This window comes from Acartia tonsa, chromosome 11 (assembly GCF_053477335.1).
Source record: "Acartia tonsa isolate MP-2025a chromosome 11, ASM5347733v1, whole genome shotgun sequence".
Lineage (NCBI taxonomy): Eukaryota > Metazoa > Arthropoda > Copepoda > Calanoida > Acartiidae > Acartia > Acartia tonsa.
The window spans coordinates 25,871,416-25,891,044 of NC_137270.1; the positions used below are offsets into that span (position 1 = coordinate 25,871,416).

At 32.3% G+C, this 19,629-nt stretch overlaps 1 protein-coding gene across 3 annotated transcripts; it reads right to left on the bottom strand.

Annotated features, from left to right (window-relative positions):
- Positions 1–2,190: 2,190 nt before the first annotated feature.
- Gbeta5 (guanine nucleotide-binding protein subunit beta-5) lies at positions 2,191–18,913 on the bottom strand. 3 transcript variants are annotated; one of them, XM_080176518.1, is made up of 16 exons: positions 18,698–18,913; positions 15,007–15,065; positions 14,684–14,732; positions 13,577–13,638; positions 12,708–12,806; positions 11,774–11,848; positions 11,181–11,264; positions 9,877–9,959; positions 9,403–9,469; positions 8,976–9,063; positions 8,350–8,405; positions 7,965–8,027; positions 6,496–6,578; positions 5,792–5,901; positions 4,833–4,927; positions 2,191–4,373 (listed from the first exon to the last, which is right to left on the bottom strand). In XM_080176518.1, exons 2-16 carry the CDS (start codon positions 15,028–15,030, stop codon positions 4,308–4,310), a joined length of 1,104 nt encoding a protein of 367 aa, XP_080032644.1. In that variant the 5' UTR covers positions 15,031–15,065; positions 18,698–18,913; the 3' UTR covers positions 2,191–4,307. The 3 variants fall into 3 exon arrangements, with proteins under 3 accessions (XP_080032644.1, XP_080032643.1, XP_080032642.1); XM_080176517.1 differs by lacking the exon at positions 18,698–18,913 and adding an exon at positions 15,887–15,973; XM_080176516.1 differs by lacking the exon at positions 18,698–18,913 and adding an exon at positions 15,796–15,891.
- Positions 18,914–19,629: the final 716 nt, after the last annotated feature.

A 19,629-nucleotide genomic window follows, 5' to 3' on the forward strand; every position in this document is an offset into this window, starting at 1 on the left:
CGCTTTTAAAAAATGGTAGCTTGAAAATGCTGCTTATAGAGTTATTATAGAGAGACTATTTAGCCTAATCTACGATTACAGGAATCATCTCGTAAACATTTAAAATCGAAAGAAGTAACGTGTTTAAATTACCCTCGACCGTGGCTCAACACATCAGCTCGCCGTCGAAGAGGTGATTGGTTTTAATCTCGGGCCGACACCGCCTCATTACTCAAGAGGTTAAAAATGGTTCCTACTTCTACTATGTCCGGTGCGCGACATGAATAGTTAAAGCAGGGGGAATTACATGGCCAAAAACAGGTGCAACTCAAGAGAGTTGGTTGTCTGATGGGTGTTACTTAACCTAATACCCCGGGTGTTTGGACGAAAAATGAGATATTTGGCTCCCCTGGGAGATATCCTGGGTTGTTGGACCTGACGTTAAAGTGTCATGGACAGCAACCTCTAAACCAGCACTCTAAATCAAATATTAGATAAAATAAATGCGCGAATATAGAAACAGCCTAAATTGAATGTTCCAAGAAACAATCAACATTGAATTTATTCCACAGGGAACACTTTTAGAAAGTCAGTAGTATACAGGGAGGGAGGGGACATTCAACTATTTATTACACTAGTCCCCAAGTTTTATAGTTATGTTTTCTTATTCGTTGGGTCAAAAACTTTGGGGAATTTAATTGGTTGGTTCATTTAGATAAGTGTCCAAATGTTTCAACTACTAATTGTAATCTACAGAAGGGATATTTTTTGTATAATCATTTTGGATGTACATTAATTTATCAGCCATTGTCTTATCCCTTTATATCACTGGTAGTATACCAATGTTGTTTAAATTCCTCCAATGATTCTAGAATAATTTACAATTAATAAATAGAATTGGTAAGACATTTTCAATGGCGTCCACAAGAATTTACCATTAGGGTGTGTGAAGCCTTGTGAGGGCGAAACTAAGGAAAGTCAGTCCTACTAAATTTATAATTTCAAGGAAGTATTGACCCCCCCCCCCCCTTTCACACGCCAACTAAAGTATCTACACAAAGATCTCAAAAATGTTTTCATTAATATTTTACACTATTCTCGTACTATTATGTAATAGTAAGACTAGCGGCTGCGACTCTAGCCTCTAATTCATTGCAAATTTATTTCAAAAAAGAAAGGTAAAATCCTTCCCGGGATCATTACAAGACTTTACTGGAATTAAGAACTCAATTTGTCCATTGATATTTTAAAACACAGACAAAAATAACCTACTTCTTCATATTAAAGACTATTGGTTACTCCCCTAGCCATTACGGGCAGAAATCAACCCAAGAATTGGGGGTAAAGTTTATCCCCCTGAAAGAAATTTCTTATGGCAAAATATTTTGGGAGGCATTTCTCATTTTTTAAAATTTACATTTGCTTAAGATTTTAATATTGCCATCCTTGTTTAAAGATGTCTCAATACATCAATATGTAAATTTTTGTGTTAAAACTTGAGGGAAAACCTATAAACTACATTTAAATGATTAAACCTTTTTCGCTTGGCTTCTAGGGGAAATTGTGTATCAAAACAAGGATGATAACATGCATAAAAGCGAAGCGCAACATATCAAACACCAGACAAATGAACATTAATCAATGCATTAAGCATACAATTATGAACTAAAATTCCCTAAAGGATAGAAAAAAATCACGAAGCTAAAAATCATCAAGTAAAAATGGACATACTGATTTTTATATAAGGATTAAAGAATTGCTCGGATAGGGTTCAACATGTAGTGCATCTGCTCGTCGTCGGTGAGGTAATGGGTTGGAATCAAAGCCGCGTTATAACTAAAGACGTAAAAAAATGTAGCTATTCCTGCTATGTCAGTTGCGCGACACAAATAGATAGAGTAGAGGGAATGCCTTTGCCAAAAATTAGATGTCACATTCCTAATCATCCTTGGATTCGCCATTTAAAGAGCTAACATAAGACCTTCAAATATTTAACCGTTCCGTTTTTTAAGAAATTAATGAGATTTTTATTTTTATTTATTTTTACATGATAATAACATATTTTTAGGATAATATTTAATTAATAAAATTACTGATAACATTTATTAAACATATAAACTCATTTAAATGCTCAAAGCCTAATAGTTGCTTAAAACGTCAAAGGGCAGTTTTTTTCTAGTAATTCCAAATTAAAATAACAATTTAGTAAAAAATAATTAATTTTTTACTAAAAATCAACAATGATATATTTACAATTTTTCTCTTTGGATTTATTTTATGATTTCCTTAAAAAAAGTTACAATTTTAGAGATTCCAAGTCTAACAAAGATATTAAATTAGCAGCGGATACGCCCCCTACAGGCCTCTAGGAGCACTTGAAGGAGGAGAGAGGCAGCCTCCTCTTTTAATTTTAATTCTAAAATGAAAGAAAAAATTTTTGGGTGGTACCTTCTCCCAAAATATATACAAACCTTCCCAGGACCTACTAGAGGCGTCGCTGTAAAAAAGAACCATATCGGCTCAGTGGTTAGCAAGATCATTCAGTAAGCACAGACAGACAGACAGACAAACATGTTGCTTTTATATAAGAATTGATAAGTTTTGTCACAAAATTTTAAAACCTAACAATTAAATTTTGGGTAATAGCTGCTTTAACACCAAAGTAAGTCCGATGACCCAAAGCAGTAGAAAGAATTCTTCAGGGTTCGGAAGCCGCGCCTCAGCCGCGCATAAGCCTCAGTTTTAAACCTGCTTGTGAGCATAAAAAAAAAATTTCAGAAAGAAGGATTGTCTGCTAAAGAGCAGTTTTATACATCCAGCTAATTTTATAGTGATAACATGAAGATTTCACTGCGGCTTACACGCGGCTTACGCGAGGCTTCCGATCCCTGGAATTCTTTTATTTTTCTAAACATTGTTTTTAGTTTGTTCTTGCTGCGCAACATATAATAGTCCTTGTTTTTATTTGGGGATCTAATTTTGCTATTTATGATATATATGCCTTAAGCATGTTTTCACACAATTTTGATTTTAAAAAATGTTTGTACTATTTAGGTTCTAACTAGAAAAAATATTTACATTTAAATAAAAAAAATAAGTTTTTTTTTGTGCTTAGTACAATTTGGCATTTGAAGTAGGGTTGGGCCGGATATCCGGTTTTGCCGGATATCGGAAATTGAAACTATACTGGACAACGGATATCCGGCTAATTTATAATGCAGGATATCTGTTAATTTGCCGGATATCCGGCGTTGGTCAAATATCCGGCCGGATACCGGATATTCGGCATTAGGAATCAGCCGGTTATCCGGTATCCAGTATCCGGCTAAAAAGTATCCGGCACAACCCTAATTTGAAGTACCTAATTTTTTCATTTTGGGTTGTTTAATAAAGATAAATATTTTTTTTTAAATTACAAACAAATATTTTATAATAAATTAACGAAATTATGTACACGAAAAGAAGTTACAAAATACATCGGAGATCAACAAAAAAATGGAGAATACCTACATGAAATATTTTTGAAAAATATTTCATTATACAATTTGAATCATTTTCTATTGTAAGCTATAATACAATTGTTGAACAAATTTTATTATAAATATAATTCGGGCCATTTTAAATTATAATCTGAAAAATCAACCAAAAGTAAAGTTATCTTAGCTATTATGGATTTCAGCCATTTTTGGATTTGAAAAGAGAAAATTTAATTAGTTTTTTTTATTTTAAAACAAATGTCAGTCTGCCTAAGAAAAGTATGAGTATTTTTCTGATACAAAAGTGTTATGGTGTTGTGCAATTTTCTTTGTGCTCCTTCCTGGGACGTCCAAGCTTTTTTTATTTTAAGGGGGTTAAAAAAAAGGGGTTTTAAAATACTGAATTGGGGCAGTATAATGTATTTTTTTCAATTTTTAGGGGGGTAAAATGAGGGGTAACAAAGTTTAAATAGGGAAACACTTGGGCGTCTCTGAACTTTTTTGAAGCCAATAAAAAATTTAAAAACACCTCGATAAATATTATAAAGGTTAGGTTTCTTATGTTCAATTTTCACTAGATATAACCAATCAGGGGTAAGGATTTTACTATTAACAAAGCGTCAGATAGGATATCTAGTCATGTTAGTCATTCAATGCAAATTAACTTTTTTCATCTCATACGACCAAGTAGGCAACAAACTCAAAATTTCTCAAATAGTATTTTTAAATATCCAGAAATAATGTTAAGTTAAAATGATATTTAGTTTAGGGCCTAATTTGATGATATTGCAAAAAAAATGTTGAATTGCATTGAAGAACAACATGTATTTACAATAACAAAAAAAGCTAGAACTATGCCCATATTCTTATTGATGCATCCCATGATGTTGTTCCTATGCCCGTTCCATCCGGAGACACCTAGCGACAAAATAATCAATCAAAACATATTTTTATTTGAGAATTTGAAAATTTTTAAACATTTGTTGAAAAACAATATAGGTTTGAAAAAATAGCGTTTCACACATAGAGTAAGGCGAAAAGTGAAGCATTATCGTGCCTATATAAAAGTAACTGGATATTTGTAAGTCTGTCTGTGTGTTTGTAGAATCTCGCTAACCAATGAACCGATATGGTTCTCCTTTAAAAAGTTGCCTTTCTTAGGTTCTGAAAGGTTTATAGCTATTTAGTGGATTTCCACCACACTCATAAGAGAAATCACTAAAAATATAGTATGCCTATATGTTTTATGTATGTATGTCTGCTAAGATCTGTATTTATAAACAATAATGTTGTCGGTTTGTTTTAACACTTTGTTCTTATTGGTTCCATTTAAAAGTTTATAATTAAGACTTTTTTTATCTATTTCAAACAGTTTACCTTCAAGCAAGTAACCCTGTTTTCATGACCATAAAGCACGGTGATACGTTCACATTTTAGAGTGTCCCATAGGTTTACTGTATAGTCATTATAACCTAAATATATGTTTATATTTTAGAGTGTCCCATAGGTGTACTCTTTAGTCATTATAACCTAAATATATGTTTATATTTTAGAGTGTCCCATAGGTTTACTGCATAGTCATTATAACCTAAATATATGTTTATATTTAAGAGTGTCCCATAGGTTTACTGTATAGTCATAATAACCTAAATATATGTTTATATTTTTGAGTGTCCCATAGGTTTACTGTATAGTCATAATAACCTAAATATATGTTTATATTTTAGAGTGTCCCATAGGTTTACTGTATAGTCATTATAACCTAAATATATGTTTATATTTTAGAGTGTCCCATAGGTTTACTTTTTATAGCAATAGCGGAAGCGCCATTAGCATCAAGGAGCTCTATATTCGAAATGACAGGGAAAGATTTAGATCTAAAAATTGAATAGCCTAAAACCATACCAGAACCCATGTGGAGCTTCTCTAAAATGTAGAATTTAATCGGTTAAGTAGTTATTGAAATATTAAGCTACATTAAAAAAAATACTACTTTTTATATTTTTCTGATTTTCTCAGACAACTATATGTGGCAAACAAATTTTCACAAAAAAGGGGCTCTACCCCCAACCCCACAGGGCGGGAGGGGACTTTGGACTGTTTAGTCCCCAAAGTCTTAAAATTACGTTTTGTTATTCGTTGGCATAACAATGTTGGGGACTTTTATTGAATTTTGATTGGTTGGTTTATTCAGTTCAGTTTCCAAACGTTACAAACACTATTTTTAATCTACAGAAGGGGTAATTTTGTGCATCATTATAGGCGATGTGCATAAATTTATTGGATATTGTCTTATCCCTTTAGATCCCCGAAATTTTTGGTAATATAAACTTTACCTGCAAACAGAAGCCTGCCAGAAACACTGAAGTCGACAGCATTAACCCCAAACAGGATGGCGTCCTTGGAGTACACAGCTATCTCTCTGTCCGCCCGCAGGTCGAATAACCTAAATTAAAGTATTAAAGGGTATTAAAAAAATAATCGCCTTACATTTAAAAAAAAAATTAAATCTTTATCCGGTTTTTTAATTCTCAAGTAATGTCATTAAGAAAACAATGTCAAATAGTCAATCCTGCATATTATCTAAAAAGGGTTACTGCAGCTATTTTTGAAAATGACAGCGATTATTTTTTTTTGGACACCCTTAAGATGTAATTAATCAAAATAGAGTAAAGCATTATACAATATACATACGAAAAAAATAGATACTATATTTGCAATTTTATATGAAATCACATAAAAACTATGTATACGTTATGATTGATATACCTATAAGATAGATAGATAGCCTAACTTTAATGGATATATTATTACTTGGATCTTACATAAAATTTTTATGTTTTCTAATAAAGTGAAACACGCAGCGGGCTAAAATAACGATTATCTCCTTCCACCCATCTTTACCTCATCCCTTCTTTCCTACTAGATTAAATAACTGTTCAATAAATGACAGGGAGAATAGCAATTCAAATTGACGACATGTTTTTCTACTGTTATAATATCCACGTATATTCTACATCCTTTCCAACTTTATATTTACCTGCAGGTGGCATCGTCACTGCCTGTTGCTAGAGCGTCCCCGCTGGGGTGAAATCTTACACTGTTAATATCAGATGTGTGTCCCTAGATAGTAAAGATATGCTTATAGTCCCAACTCTAGGGTCAATTCATTATTGACTTCAGTAAAAACTTATTCATTGAATTGACATTAATATTTTCCCCAATGAATTAATTAAAAATGTACTTGAATTATAGTAAAATTATGTGAATTTGAATATTTTTAGTAGCGAAGCTACTCTATAATTCAAGTAGCGAAGCTACTCTATAATTCACTTTGTCCGTCCGTCAGTCAGTCCGTCAGTCAGTCCGTCAGTCCGTAACGCTATGGGGGAAATGGGATTTACTCAGCTCCTATAAAAGATAGAATGCTGAAATTTTTTGACTACATTCCCATCATTAAGGAGCACAATTGACTATAAAACATCATTGGCGTTCGGACCGATTTTTAGCAGGTTTTAGGCTATTTTTATATTTTTCACATTTTTCTCTATATCTTCAGTGTTTATGGTCCGATTTTCAAAATTTTTTCAGTTACAGATATCAAAATTAAATTTCCCGTCGTTTAAAGAAAACAACCATGACGGCCAGACTGCCTTTTTAGCAGGTTTTAGGCTGTTTTTTATATATTTAACATTTTTCTCCATATCTTCAGTGTTTATAGCCCGATTTTCAAAATTTTTCAGTTATATATATCAAAATTAAATTTCCCGTCTTTTAAACAAACTAACCATGACGGCCAGACTGCCTTTTTAGCAGGTTTTAGGCTATTTTTATATATTTAACACTTTTTTCCATATCTTCAGTGTATATGGTCCGATTTTCCAAATTTTTAAGTTAAGGATTTAAAAATTCAATTTTTTTGTCGTTTTAATAAAACAACCATGATGGCCAGACTGCCTTTTATCAGGTTTTTGGCTATTTTTATATGTTTTACATATTTCCCCATATCTTTGTTTATTTTGATGCAATTTTCAAACTTTTATGGGATATCTGTATCAAAATAATTTTTCCCATTGTTATGAGCATCTTTAATATAATTTACTTTGACCATCGTCATCATGCAAAATAAAACAAGGTTTCATGTTTATTTTATCCAATAAATCTATTCTTGATTTTAGTAAAAACCTTTTAAATCTACCTGTACTTATTCCAATCGACGATTTTTGTGCTTCGCTACTTATGGATGTTGTCATCCTTGTTAAAACTAAAATTGACAAAGGGAATAGTAGCTTTCGCAATATTCCGTAAAATCTTAAGCAAGCTTCCAGTCAAATGCGCTTATTAAGTCTAACTGTTTTTAATGTTGACCAAACGCATAGTATACTTAAACGCATATTTAATAACAGTTTGACCTAATAAGCGAATTTGACTGGAATCTTACTCACAAACTTTGTTAATCTATTTAATTTTCTATGGAAACATTAAAAGCAAAGGTTTTTTATACATTACCTCAAAATATTGAACATAGTCTCCTTTTCTCATATCCCAGAGGTAGGTTGTATTGTCACAGGCCTATAACAGTAAAGATAATATAAAAGTCATAAATAAAATAAAATGATCAATATGTAGATTTGCTAAGATATGTAAAAGGTTGTACCTTTATCTTATTGATATGGAATTATACTATAATTTGGGGGGGGGGGGAAAGTCCTTAAATAATGATTATAAAAAGCATTTGCCAATTTCCCAGCTATTTAATAATGATCTTATAAGCATTCCAACTATTAATGGAACTACAAAAAAAATTATTGGGATATCTTGCATGTTTTGCTTTGCTTTTTTGTTGTCATGCTTGTTTTATTTAAAATTTAAAAAGAATAAATCAGTAACTCACCCCAGAGGCAAAAACATTGAGATTTGGTCCTGGTGCTAAGTCCACGGACATTACATCTGAAATAATATATTACTTAAGTTAAATGTGAATTTGTTGCCAGTAAAATTATGTAGAATTTACAATGATTGTCCATCAAATCTCTAGAAAACTCTACATGAAGTTTATGAATGAAATGTGTATAAATCCTATATGAAACTATACATAAAGTGTTCATAGAATGTCTGTAGAACTAGACTTTATCAGTTTCTGTCTGTGTCCATAGAATGTCTGGGATCTAAAACTATAGAGTGTTCTTAGAATGTCTGTAGAACTATATCTACATTCTCCATAGAATGTCTAAAGAACTATACTTAAAAATTAAATATAAAATTTATCCAAACATTGTCTATTGAAAGTCAATTAAACAATATCTAATGGAGTGTTCCAAGGGAATTTATGTAGAACTGAAGACCAAGTATGGAATGTCTGAATGACCATACCGGAAGATAGCCTGATTATCTATACCTGATGTGTGTTCATGGAATGTCTGTATAACTGTGCCTGAAGATATTCTAGTAATATATACCTGATGTGTGTCTATGGAATGTCTTTAAAACTGTGCCTGAAGATATTCTAGTAATATATACCTGATGTGTGTCCATGGAATGTCTGTAAAACTGTACCACTCTCAATATCCCATAATGCAACAGTTGCATCACCAGAACCAGTTAGAATCTAAAATAAGGGAAACATTTTTTTTTCAATCATGTTTCCAAGAAAATATCTTGTTTTTAACAATGCTAGGCTCATTTAAAACAGTAAACTTATGAAAAGATAAAAAATATACATTCATGTTTAGTAAATAATTTAATTTTTAGCATTAATTGTCAATAATATAACAATAAAAACATAAAAAAAACAGAGGTAAATTTATTTTTGATAAAGAAACATTACAGCTAATTTTGTATTTTTTAAGCTTAGTATTTGGCAAATATATTTGAAAACTCATAATACTTTTAGACATAAAACTGAAGAAATTTTGGTTTATTTTTTTAAATTGGTCAATAAACAAACCTGGTGATCAGAACCGGGAAAGAGACAACAGGAAGTATAGGATGTGTGGGTACCAACTACTTTTTTCCTGAATAAAAAGATTATAAGATGTTTGGATACCAACTACTTTTTTCCTAAAATACAAAGAGTATAGGATGTTTGGATACCAACTACTTTTTTCCTAAAATACAAAGAGTATAGGATGTGTGGGTACCAACTACTTTTTTCCTAAAATACAAAGAGTATAGGATGTGTAGGTACCAAATACTTTTTTCCTAAAATACAAAGAGTATAGGATGTGTGGGTACCAAATACTATTTTCCTAAAGTACAAATAGTATAGGATGTTTGGGTGCCACCTACTAAATTCCTATAATACAAAGAGAATAGGATGTGTGGGTACCAACTTCTTTTTCCTATAGTTTTTTAGTATAGGTGTGGGTTCAATCAAATTTTCTCCACAAAAGAATACTTTAAGTTTGTCACTTTAACTTACCTGGAACTATTGGCTCCACTTTCATCTTCAATACTGAGAGGGAAAACTGTTAACTTATTATCAAGACCTCCACAGGCTACAGCCTAAAAAGTATATATGTTTAGTGGAGAATTTGCTAACAAGAGTATCCTTGTTATTTTTTCAGTCTGTTTGTCAGGTATTCTGTTAGTCTGATAGTTTGTTGGTCTGACATTCCTTTGTTCTTCCAGTCACTTTGTCTGACAGTCTGTTATTCAGACAGTCTATGGGTGTGAGAATCTGTTGGTGTGGTGTGACAGTCTATTAGTCTGACAGTCTCATGGTTCTGACAGACTATTGATTTGATAATCTGTTGGTGTGATCTCATAGTCTGTTGGTCTGACAGCCTGTTGGTCCTACAGAAAGTTTATGTGCCAGCCTGTTAGATAATTTGTCAGTCAGTTGATCTAAAAGTCTATTGGTCTGGCAGTCAGTTGATTTGACAGTCTTCTGGTCTGACATTCTGTTGGTCTGACTGTCCGTTGGTATGGCAGTCTGCTGGTCTGACAGTCTGTTGGTATGGCAGTCTGCTGATCTGACAGTCTGTTGGATTGTCACTCAGTTGGTCTGTCAGTCTGTTAGATGGTATAACATTCTATTGATCTTTAGTCATTTTTTTGACAATCTTTAGTTATACAGTCTAATGGTCTGATTGTTTGTTGGTCTATGAGTTTCATGGTTCTGACAGTCTTTTGGAGTGAGAATCTGTTGGTGTAGTCTGACAGTCTATTGATCTGACAGTCTGCTGGTCTGTCAGCCTATTGGTCTAATAGTCTGATAGTTCTGACAGTGTGTCTGAGAATATATTTGTATGAGAATCTGTTTGTGTTATCTCACAGTATATGGTCTGACACTCAGTTGATCTGCCAGTCTGTTTGTCTAACAGTCTGTATTCTTTTAGTCGGTTAGTCTGACAGTTTGTTAGTAAAATAGTCTATTAGTCTGACAGTCTGTTGGTTTAACAGTCTCATGGTTCTGGCGGACTGTGGGTCTGACAGTCTGCTGGTCTGACAGCCTGTTGTTCCAACAGTCTATTGATCTGTCAGTCTTTTGGTCTTTCAGTCTGTTTGTCTGCTATTTTTTAGTCTGACAGTCTATTGTTCTGTAAGCCTATTGTTGTGAGAATTTGTTGGTCTGGTCTGACAGTCTATTGGTGTGATTGTCTGATGGTCCTAAGGTCCAAAGGCCTGTTGAAAATTTGCTGTTTGTTGGTGTTTAACAATTTTTTAAATAAACTTTTCTCTCTAGTCAGATCAATCAGTAAAAGGGTTAACAATAATATTTACCTGTCCATTAGGTGAATAAGCACAGGCAATGACCCAGGTTGTTGGCAGTGACAGAGCATGCTCTTTATTTGTTGTAAATGCATCCTGAAATTTAATAGTATCAGGGGCATGCCTGTCTATTATATAATCTTGATTAAAAAGGAGTTTTAATCTTTTCATTGGTTTATTTTGCTCCAAAATAAGTTTAAGGTTGCTACTCTAAAAAAAAAACTTTTAATTTTTAAATTTTTTAATTTATATTTATAGAGAAAAATCGACTTAAAATTTTTGCATTTGTTGATTTCAGGAAAAGATCTTTATGTATCCTGTTTGACTTCTGGATAAGCAGAATAGTTTTTTATTGAATCGTATTATAGACAGCTTTCTGCGGATTTGAAAATGAAAAAATAAAAGACTAATCCCAGTTTTGTTAGCCCCGAGGGACCTAATGCCCAGGCTAACGAAGCTCGTAACAATCCAATAATTTTTATATCAATATGCGTGGAAAATTGTCTTTAATACGAGGCTATACATGATTTTCAGTATGACTGAGTACCGGTTCTAATCCAGCGGATATTAATCGGTTTGAAAGCCATACTTGAAAATAGACTTACCCAAACTATTATTTTTCCATCTTGTGCACTAGTGACCAAATGTCTTTTATCCTGACACCAATCCAAACATAGTACCTAAATTTATTCATGTTAAAAAGTTTAAAATCATGAATTCATATTTTTAAAAGGTTTTCTATAATTAGGGTCGCCAGTCCGGTTAACTCTTTTTGTTAATTTGACATGCTAAAATTGTCCTATAAATTTTCATATTTGCATGATGATTCCTAAAACTGTTGGTATGATTTTGAAAGAGTAGCAACACTATAACCGTTACCAGACAGGTACAACAAGGTACAATGTTATAAGCAAAGCATTTCTATAATCAAGTCCTTGAAATGTTTTAATGTTCGTTTGTCCTGTCGTTTTAGAGCTTCGCTTTTATGGATGTTGTCATCCTTGTTTACAGTTTATAAATGATCAACAAGTGCTTAGTAACTTTTTTTACTTCCCTTCTCTATTGGGTCTTTATTTATAAGAGCAGCTTTTTGTAACTTTTTTTTAAAAGCACAACTACTCTAAAAATAGAGTCTGTCTGTATATCAGTCATAAAAACAGTGTAGTATATCATAAATATTTTCAATTTTGGAGATGTTTTCCTAAAATATTTTCAAATTGTTATGCTCTAAATATAAGCAAGTCTATAAGCAAATATTGACAAAGACCAAATTGTGTCAAAAATGATCCATGTGACGTCATAAAAATGTGGGAGATGAGAGGAGAAGTGGGAAAGAAAACTCCTAAAAAAGAGTCGGATAATCCCTCATTTTTATGACGTCACATAGATGATTTTTGACACAATTTAATCTTTGTCGCAAACATTCCCTCCAATAATTACAGGATATTTTGTATTATGGGCTGAATTTTATAAATTAAATTTGAAGAATTTTAATTCATTGTCCATTATCTTATCCCTAACAACTTAAAAACAACTTACTTTAGAATTGTGGCCCTTTAAACTTCTTCTAATCTTGATGTTAAGTTGTTCTATAGAGAGGACATTTCCTAACTCTGCTACTTGGGCCAGAGTCCGGTCCTAAAATATAAATTGATGTTAAATTGTTCTATAAAGGACATTACATAACTCTGCTACTTGGGCCAGAGTCCGGTCCTAAAATATAAATTGATGTTAAATTGTTCTATAAAGGACATTACATAACTCTGCTACTTGGGCCAGAGTCCGGTCCTAAAATATAAATTGATGTTAAATTGTTCTATAAAGGAAATTACATAACTCTGCTTCTTGGGCTATAGTGAGATTTTACCAACAAGGAAATTAATTCGAAAAGAATCACGAAACCTATATGTTTTTTTCGGCTGTAGTTGGGGGCAACATAATATTATTTAATATTTATTTCGCTGGTTGGTTATACCATACACCTAGGCTAGAGCCAGTCCGGTCCAAAAACGTATATTGATATAAGTTGTTCTCCAAATAACTTTGCTTAATAGGCCAGAGTACGGTTTTAAAATTTACATTAATTTAAGAACGGACAAACAGACAAGAAATTTCTTAGATAAATCACAACAAATCACAAAGTCTACAAAATTCTGACAAAGTAGAATTGCAACAAAATCGCTTTAAATGGATATATTATTACTTGGATGTTGCACCAGATTTTCATGTACTCTAATATAGTGACACTAACAGCTGGCTAAAATAACGATAACCAACATACATACCCGTTAACCCCGTCTCCTACCATCCTACTGGAAGAACAAAATGACCAATAAATGAAAAAAAAATTTCCCCTGTTAATATATAAACGTTTACTATATCCATTTCCGCAAGAAATAAAACTGTACCTGTAGTCCCTGTCTAGTTTGACTAATTCGTGCCTTCAATACCTCAATCTCATATTGCAAACCTAAATTAATTCAAATAACAGATCTATAGTATAGATGTATAGTATATACAGATAACTACCTCCCTCCCTTTTTCAATGACCTTTCTTATCTGCTAGCAAATTGTTTTCTGCTACTTGGCTGTCTTAATACTCTTGACACTATTTTGGTTGATTTTCAAAAGCCCAATTGAGAGTCAGCACAAGGAATTTACGATGGGAAGATTAACCCCTTCCCCCACTAGTGTTTTACTCTTATCAGGGACAAGGTAATGATATTCTGACAAAGAATTCTAAAGGAAAATTTCCCATAAACCCCCTTCCCCTTTTCCTCCCCTTCTTACCCACCCCTCTTCAGTTATATGAAAAACAAAATATACTTCAACAGTACTTTAAAAGGTTTCGTGATTTTTTTAAAGAATTTATTGTTAGACTGGCTACCCAGGACTCTAATATTTAAATATTATTGATGACATTCGCATTGGAAGGTATTAGCATAATTTAAATAGTAGATTAGAGGTTTCATATTGCTAATCTAGATTTGTAGTATACCACAGTTATCTAATTTACTTTGAACAGTATACTGTACAGAGTCCTCTCATAGTCTACCACAGTTCTCTGTCTATCTATTTACTTTCAACATTATACTGTACAGAGTCCTCTCATATTCTACCACAGTTCTCTATCTATCTATTTATTTTGAACAGTATACTGTACAACAGGGCCCAATTGTAGTCTACAGCAGTTTTCTATCTATTTACTTTGAACAGTATACTGTACAGAGTCCTCTCATAGTCTTCCACAGTTCTCTATCTATCTATTAAGAACAGTATACTTACAGAGTCCTCTCATAGTCTACCACATTAATATATCTATCTATTTACTTTGAACAGAATACTGTACAACAGGGCCCAATTATAGTCTACCACAGTTATCTATCTATTTACTTTGAACAGTATACTGTACAGGGTCCTCTCATAGTCTAACACAGTTCTCTATCTATCTATTAACCATGAACAGTATACTGTTTACTGTACTGTACAGGGTCCTAATTAATGTATGTACTTACTTTGAACAGTATCCTGTACAGGGTCCTCATTAGAGGCAGCCACAGCACCCTGTAAATAATAGAAATTGAAATATTTAGACTGGATTAAAGATTTCTGAAACTGTCAGGGTCCATGTATATTAATTTCTGACTTTTATATAAACCCCTCCCCCCCCTCTACTTATGATTTTTGCCTGTTCATAAATTATTTCTTTCAGTTTACATTTGACATCCAGCTAAACTAATCTAAACCCCGAGGGGCCGCATGCCCGGTCTAAAATAACTGGAATTAATATCATGATTGTATTTTTTTAATTCGTATAAATCAGTTTGAAACTACTCACCAGAACTTCTCCTCCTGCCGCCATCTCAGAAAACAAGTTCCAATCTTTTAAATGCAGTCCTGACAAAAAAAAAGATATATTCAGATTAAGTTAGAGATTAAATAGATTTAATAGTTTAAAACCTGACTTGCAAGTTCTTAAAATGCTTACTAATAAAATTGAGAACCAATTTGGTTTAATATTTGGAAACATTTTGATAAACAGACAAGAAAAACTTCATCTCTAGTATCTGGAGGCTATGTATTTGTAGGGTAGAGAAAGTAGACATAAAAATAGCCTAAAACCGATGGTTTAATTTAATTTATGTAATTACTTTATAATAGTGGCTAGCTATGCCTCTAAACTTCTCTAGGGTAACTTTAGGAAAGATCAAAGGGGGAGAGTTATATCGGTTCAGCGGTTGCAGAGATCCTTTGGTTCAGACAGACAAAAACAGATCCTGTTACTTTTTTATAAGGACTACAAATGCTGCAATTGAAAACATATTATTGTAATAAGTATAAAATAATTGTAACCTACAGCTATATGTAGACCTCTGTACAGCTGATACAGTTGTGAACACTGTATACAGCTGGGCAGAGATATGTACTAGTTAGAGAGATATATCTACAGCTGTATGTAGACCTCTGTACAGCCTATACAGTTGTAAACACTGTATACAGCTGGGCAGAGATATGTACTAGTTAGAGAGATATACCATACAGCTATATGTAGACCTCTGTACAGCCAATACAGTTGTAAACACTGTATACAGCTGGGTAAGAATATGTACTAGTTAGAGAGATATACCTACAGCTGTGTGTAGACCTCTGTACAGCCAATACAGTTGTAAACACTGTATACAGCTGGGCAGAGATCTGTACTAGATAGAGAGATATACCTACAGCTGTATGTAGACCTCTGTACAGCCAATACAGTTGTAAACACTGTATACAGCTGGGCAGAGATCTGTACTAGATAGAGAGATATACCTACAGCTGTATGTAGACCTCTGTACAGCCAATACAGTTATAAACACTGAATACAGCTGGGCAGAGATGTATACTAGATAGAGAGATATACCTACAGCTGTGTGTAGACCTCTGTACAGCCAATACAGTTGTAAACACTGTATACAGCTGGGCAGAGATGTATACTAGATAGAGAGATATACCTACAGCTGTGTGTAGACCTCTGTACAACCAATACAGTTGTAAACACTGTATACAGCTGGGCAGAGATCTGTACTAGTTAGATAGATATACCTACAGCATTAAAGTAATATATATAGAGTGATAAATAGCTATGAAACCATTTTACCTTTTCAAAGGCCCCTGACGCTGCAGAAGGTTGTTTATCGATAAAAATTTTGCTTTCTCACTTAGCTGCTAGAAAGCTCATAAGCTGTCATTGGAATAAGATTTGAAGGAACTTTACTAATTAATCAAAACCACCGTATATTTTGGTATAAGGATTTGGGGGACCTTTAATATTAATTAAAGTCATGTGACCTAATGTACAAGAGTTAAAACAATTAAATCAAAAGATTTTAGTGTAAAACTATTTGTAAATAAGAGTATAAGAATAAGATATTGTTATCAACGACAAAAAATAAATGTTTTGCCTAATTTTTGTAAAAATTTAGAGCATATTTATCATTTAAAATCAATGCTATCTTTTCAAAAGTGTTTCCATTAATTTGATTGTGTTTTGTAAGCAAAACCTGTTTTTTATTATTTGTACTGTGTAATTTTATTAGAATATTTTATTCAAAGATAGCAATTTTTAAAAAAAATAACCTAAGATGAATGTCGGAATTTTCTTATTAAACATAATAATGTATATATAATTAGAATAGTAAGACCTTGAAAATAAGCAAAAAATTATTATATGATAATTATCAGTAAATCTAACAGAATTTAAACGTAATTATTAAAAAGCTAGCTTCAATAAATAATAATACATTTTTTATTCAAATACTATAGTACATTCTAACAAGGATGATGATATCAAGTTTAGCAACATTTAACAAATATGTCTTTCAAAAATCAGTTGATTTATTGCATGAAATATTGAAAATGTATATAGCAATTTACAGATTTGTATGATTTTCAGGAATTTAAAATAATTAAATTCATTTGGTAACTGTAAAAGCAGAGTATAGCATGTATAGTGTCATAAATGAGCTACAATTTGAAATAATTTACATATATTTATTAGGATGTAATATCCTTTTATAAAAGGCAAATACAGATTGATTTTAATTACAAGTTCATTGAAAAAAAATCCGGACTTTCTGATGGATAGACAAAGTGAATTATAGAGTAGCTTCGCTACTAAATATGACATATACACAGACATGCGTTCTGGTTCAGTTCACATTGCTATGGACAGTTAAACTATTTAGGAAAGTTGTAAGGAAGAAAACTATCTATCTAGTACTAAGATAAAGATTTAAAAGCCTCCTAAAAAAAAGAAATATATTTTTAAAAACAAATTAAATCTATAGTGCTGTTAACTTGAACTTTAATATTGTTATTATAAAAAATGGAAATAATCTCTACTTTCCGAAATAATTGTACTCAAGACAGCTTGTAATGAAATTACTATCCAGATTTTTACGATTTTATAATTTTTTGACAACGCCAAAATTGATTTTTTTTACTTTATTAATTTTAAGATATATGCATTATCTATAAAGGACAAACACAAATACATAATAAATTTTATAGTTAGGGTATTGTTTCTAAAAATGAAAAACCCTGTATAAAACTCAGCCATTTTAGAGTCTAAGCTGTCAAATTTCTTGAGCAATGGGATTGTGTTGGTAGGTCTTTGCGATAGTTCTATATAGTCATGTACCCTTGCTCCCTCTATTCTCTAACTTTATTCCTACAGCTGTATGTAGACCTCTGTAAAGCCAATTACAGTTGTAAACACTGTATAAAGCTGGGCAGAGATATGTACTAGTTAGAGAGATATACCTACAGCTATATGTAGACCTCTGTACAGCCAATACAGTTGTTAACACTGTATACAGCTGGGCAGAGATATGTACTAGTTAGAGAGATATACCTACAGCTATATGTAGACCTCTGTACAGCCAATACAGTTGTAAACACTGTATACAGCTGGGCAGAGATATGTACTAGTTAGAGAGATATACCTACAGCTATATGTAGACCTCTGTACAGCCAATACAGTTGTAAACACTGTATACAGCTGGGCAGAAATCTGTACTAGTTAGAGAGATATACCTACAGCTATATGTAGACCTCTGTACAGCCAATACAGTTGTAAACACTGTATACAGCTGGGCAGAAATCTATACTAGTTAGAGAGATATACCTACAGCTGTATGTAGACCTCTGTACAGTCAATACAGTTGTAAACACTGTATACAGCTGGGCAGAGATATGTACTAGATAGAGAGATATACCTACAGCTGTATGTAGACCTCTGTACAGCCAATACAGTTGTAAACACTGTATACAGCTGGGCAGAGATCTGTACTAGATAGAGAGATATACCTACAGCTGTATATAGACCTCTGTACAGCCAATACAGTTGTAAACACTGTATACAGCTGGGCAGAGATCTGTACTAGATAGAGAGATATACCTACAGCTGTATGTAGACCTCTGTACAGCCAATACAGTTGTAAACACTGTATACAGCTGGGCAGAGATCTGTACTAGATAGAGAGATATACCTACAGCTGTATGTAGACCTCTGTACAGCCAATACAGTTGTAAACACTGTATACAGCTGGGCAGAGATCTGTACTAGTTAGAGAGATTGCAACCAATAGTTCAGCTTCACTGTCTAGAAAGCTACAAATTCAATGTCACTATTTTGTTGATGTCAAAATGATGTAACTTTTGTTTTGAGCTTTACAAACTTATACACATTATATCTGAAAGAAAAACAATCTTAATTTTTGGAGAACTCTTGAATCAAAATTAAAACACAGCACAAATTTCTATAGCCGATTCAATTTTAAAATTCATTGTACTAACTATTTTTTTTCAATGGCACAGTATAATGGTAATTTTTACACCCTTTTAATATGTAAAATAGTTATTTATATTATATTCTTGTAGTTTCTGATTAATATCCGTTGGATTAGAACTGTTTATCAGCCTTTATGTATAGCATTGTATTACAGACAATTTTACACAAAAAATATTAAAATAAAATCATGAAACTAAAAGCAGTTTGTTTTAATATCCGCGGAAAGCTGTTTAGATTTCGATGAGATAAATTAAGTATTACTAATAAGAATTACGTCTCTGGTAAGTAGCAGATCTCTTTAATAACTACAATTTTATCACATTTTTAAATTTGTTATTAATTTTGTGAAAAAAATCTGAGAATTACGATTGATTATTTTAAGGTTTAATTTTTAAAAAAAGAACTACTAAAACATTTAGGATAGCTATTAAGAATATTTAACAGACTATAAAAAGTATACAAATTACTTAAATAACTTTTTTTAATATTTATATTAAATTTACACGTTGTAAAAAGTGTAAATCTGGTGAATTATTTGATTAAAATTGGGTAACCAAGTAAAAGTACAAGCTGTGTGTGTGTGGAGGAAACTGGAGGATAAAAACAGCTGTTCATTATAGCAGGAGAAGG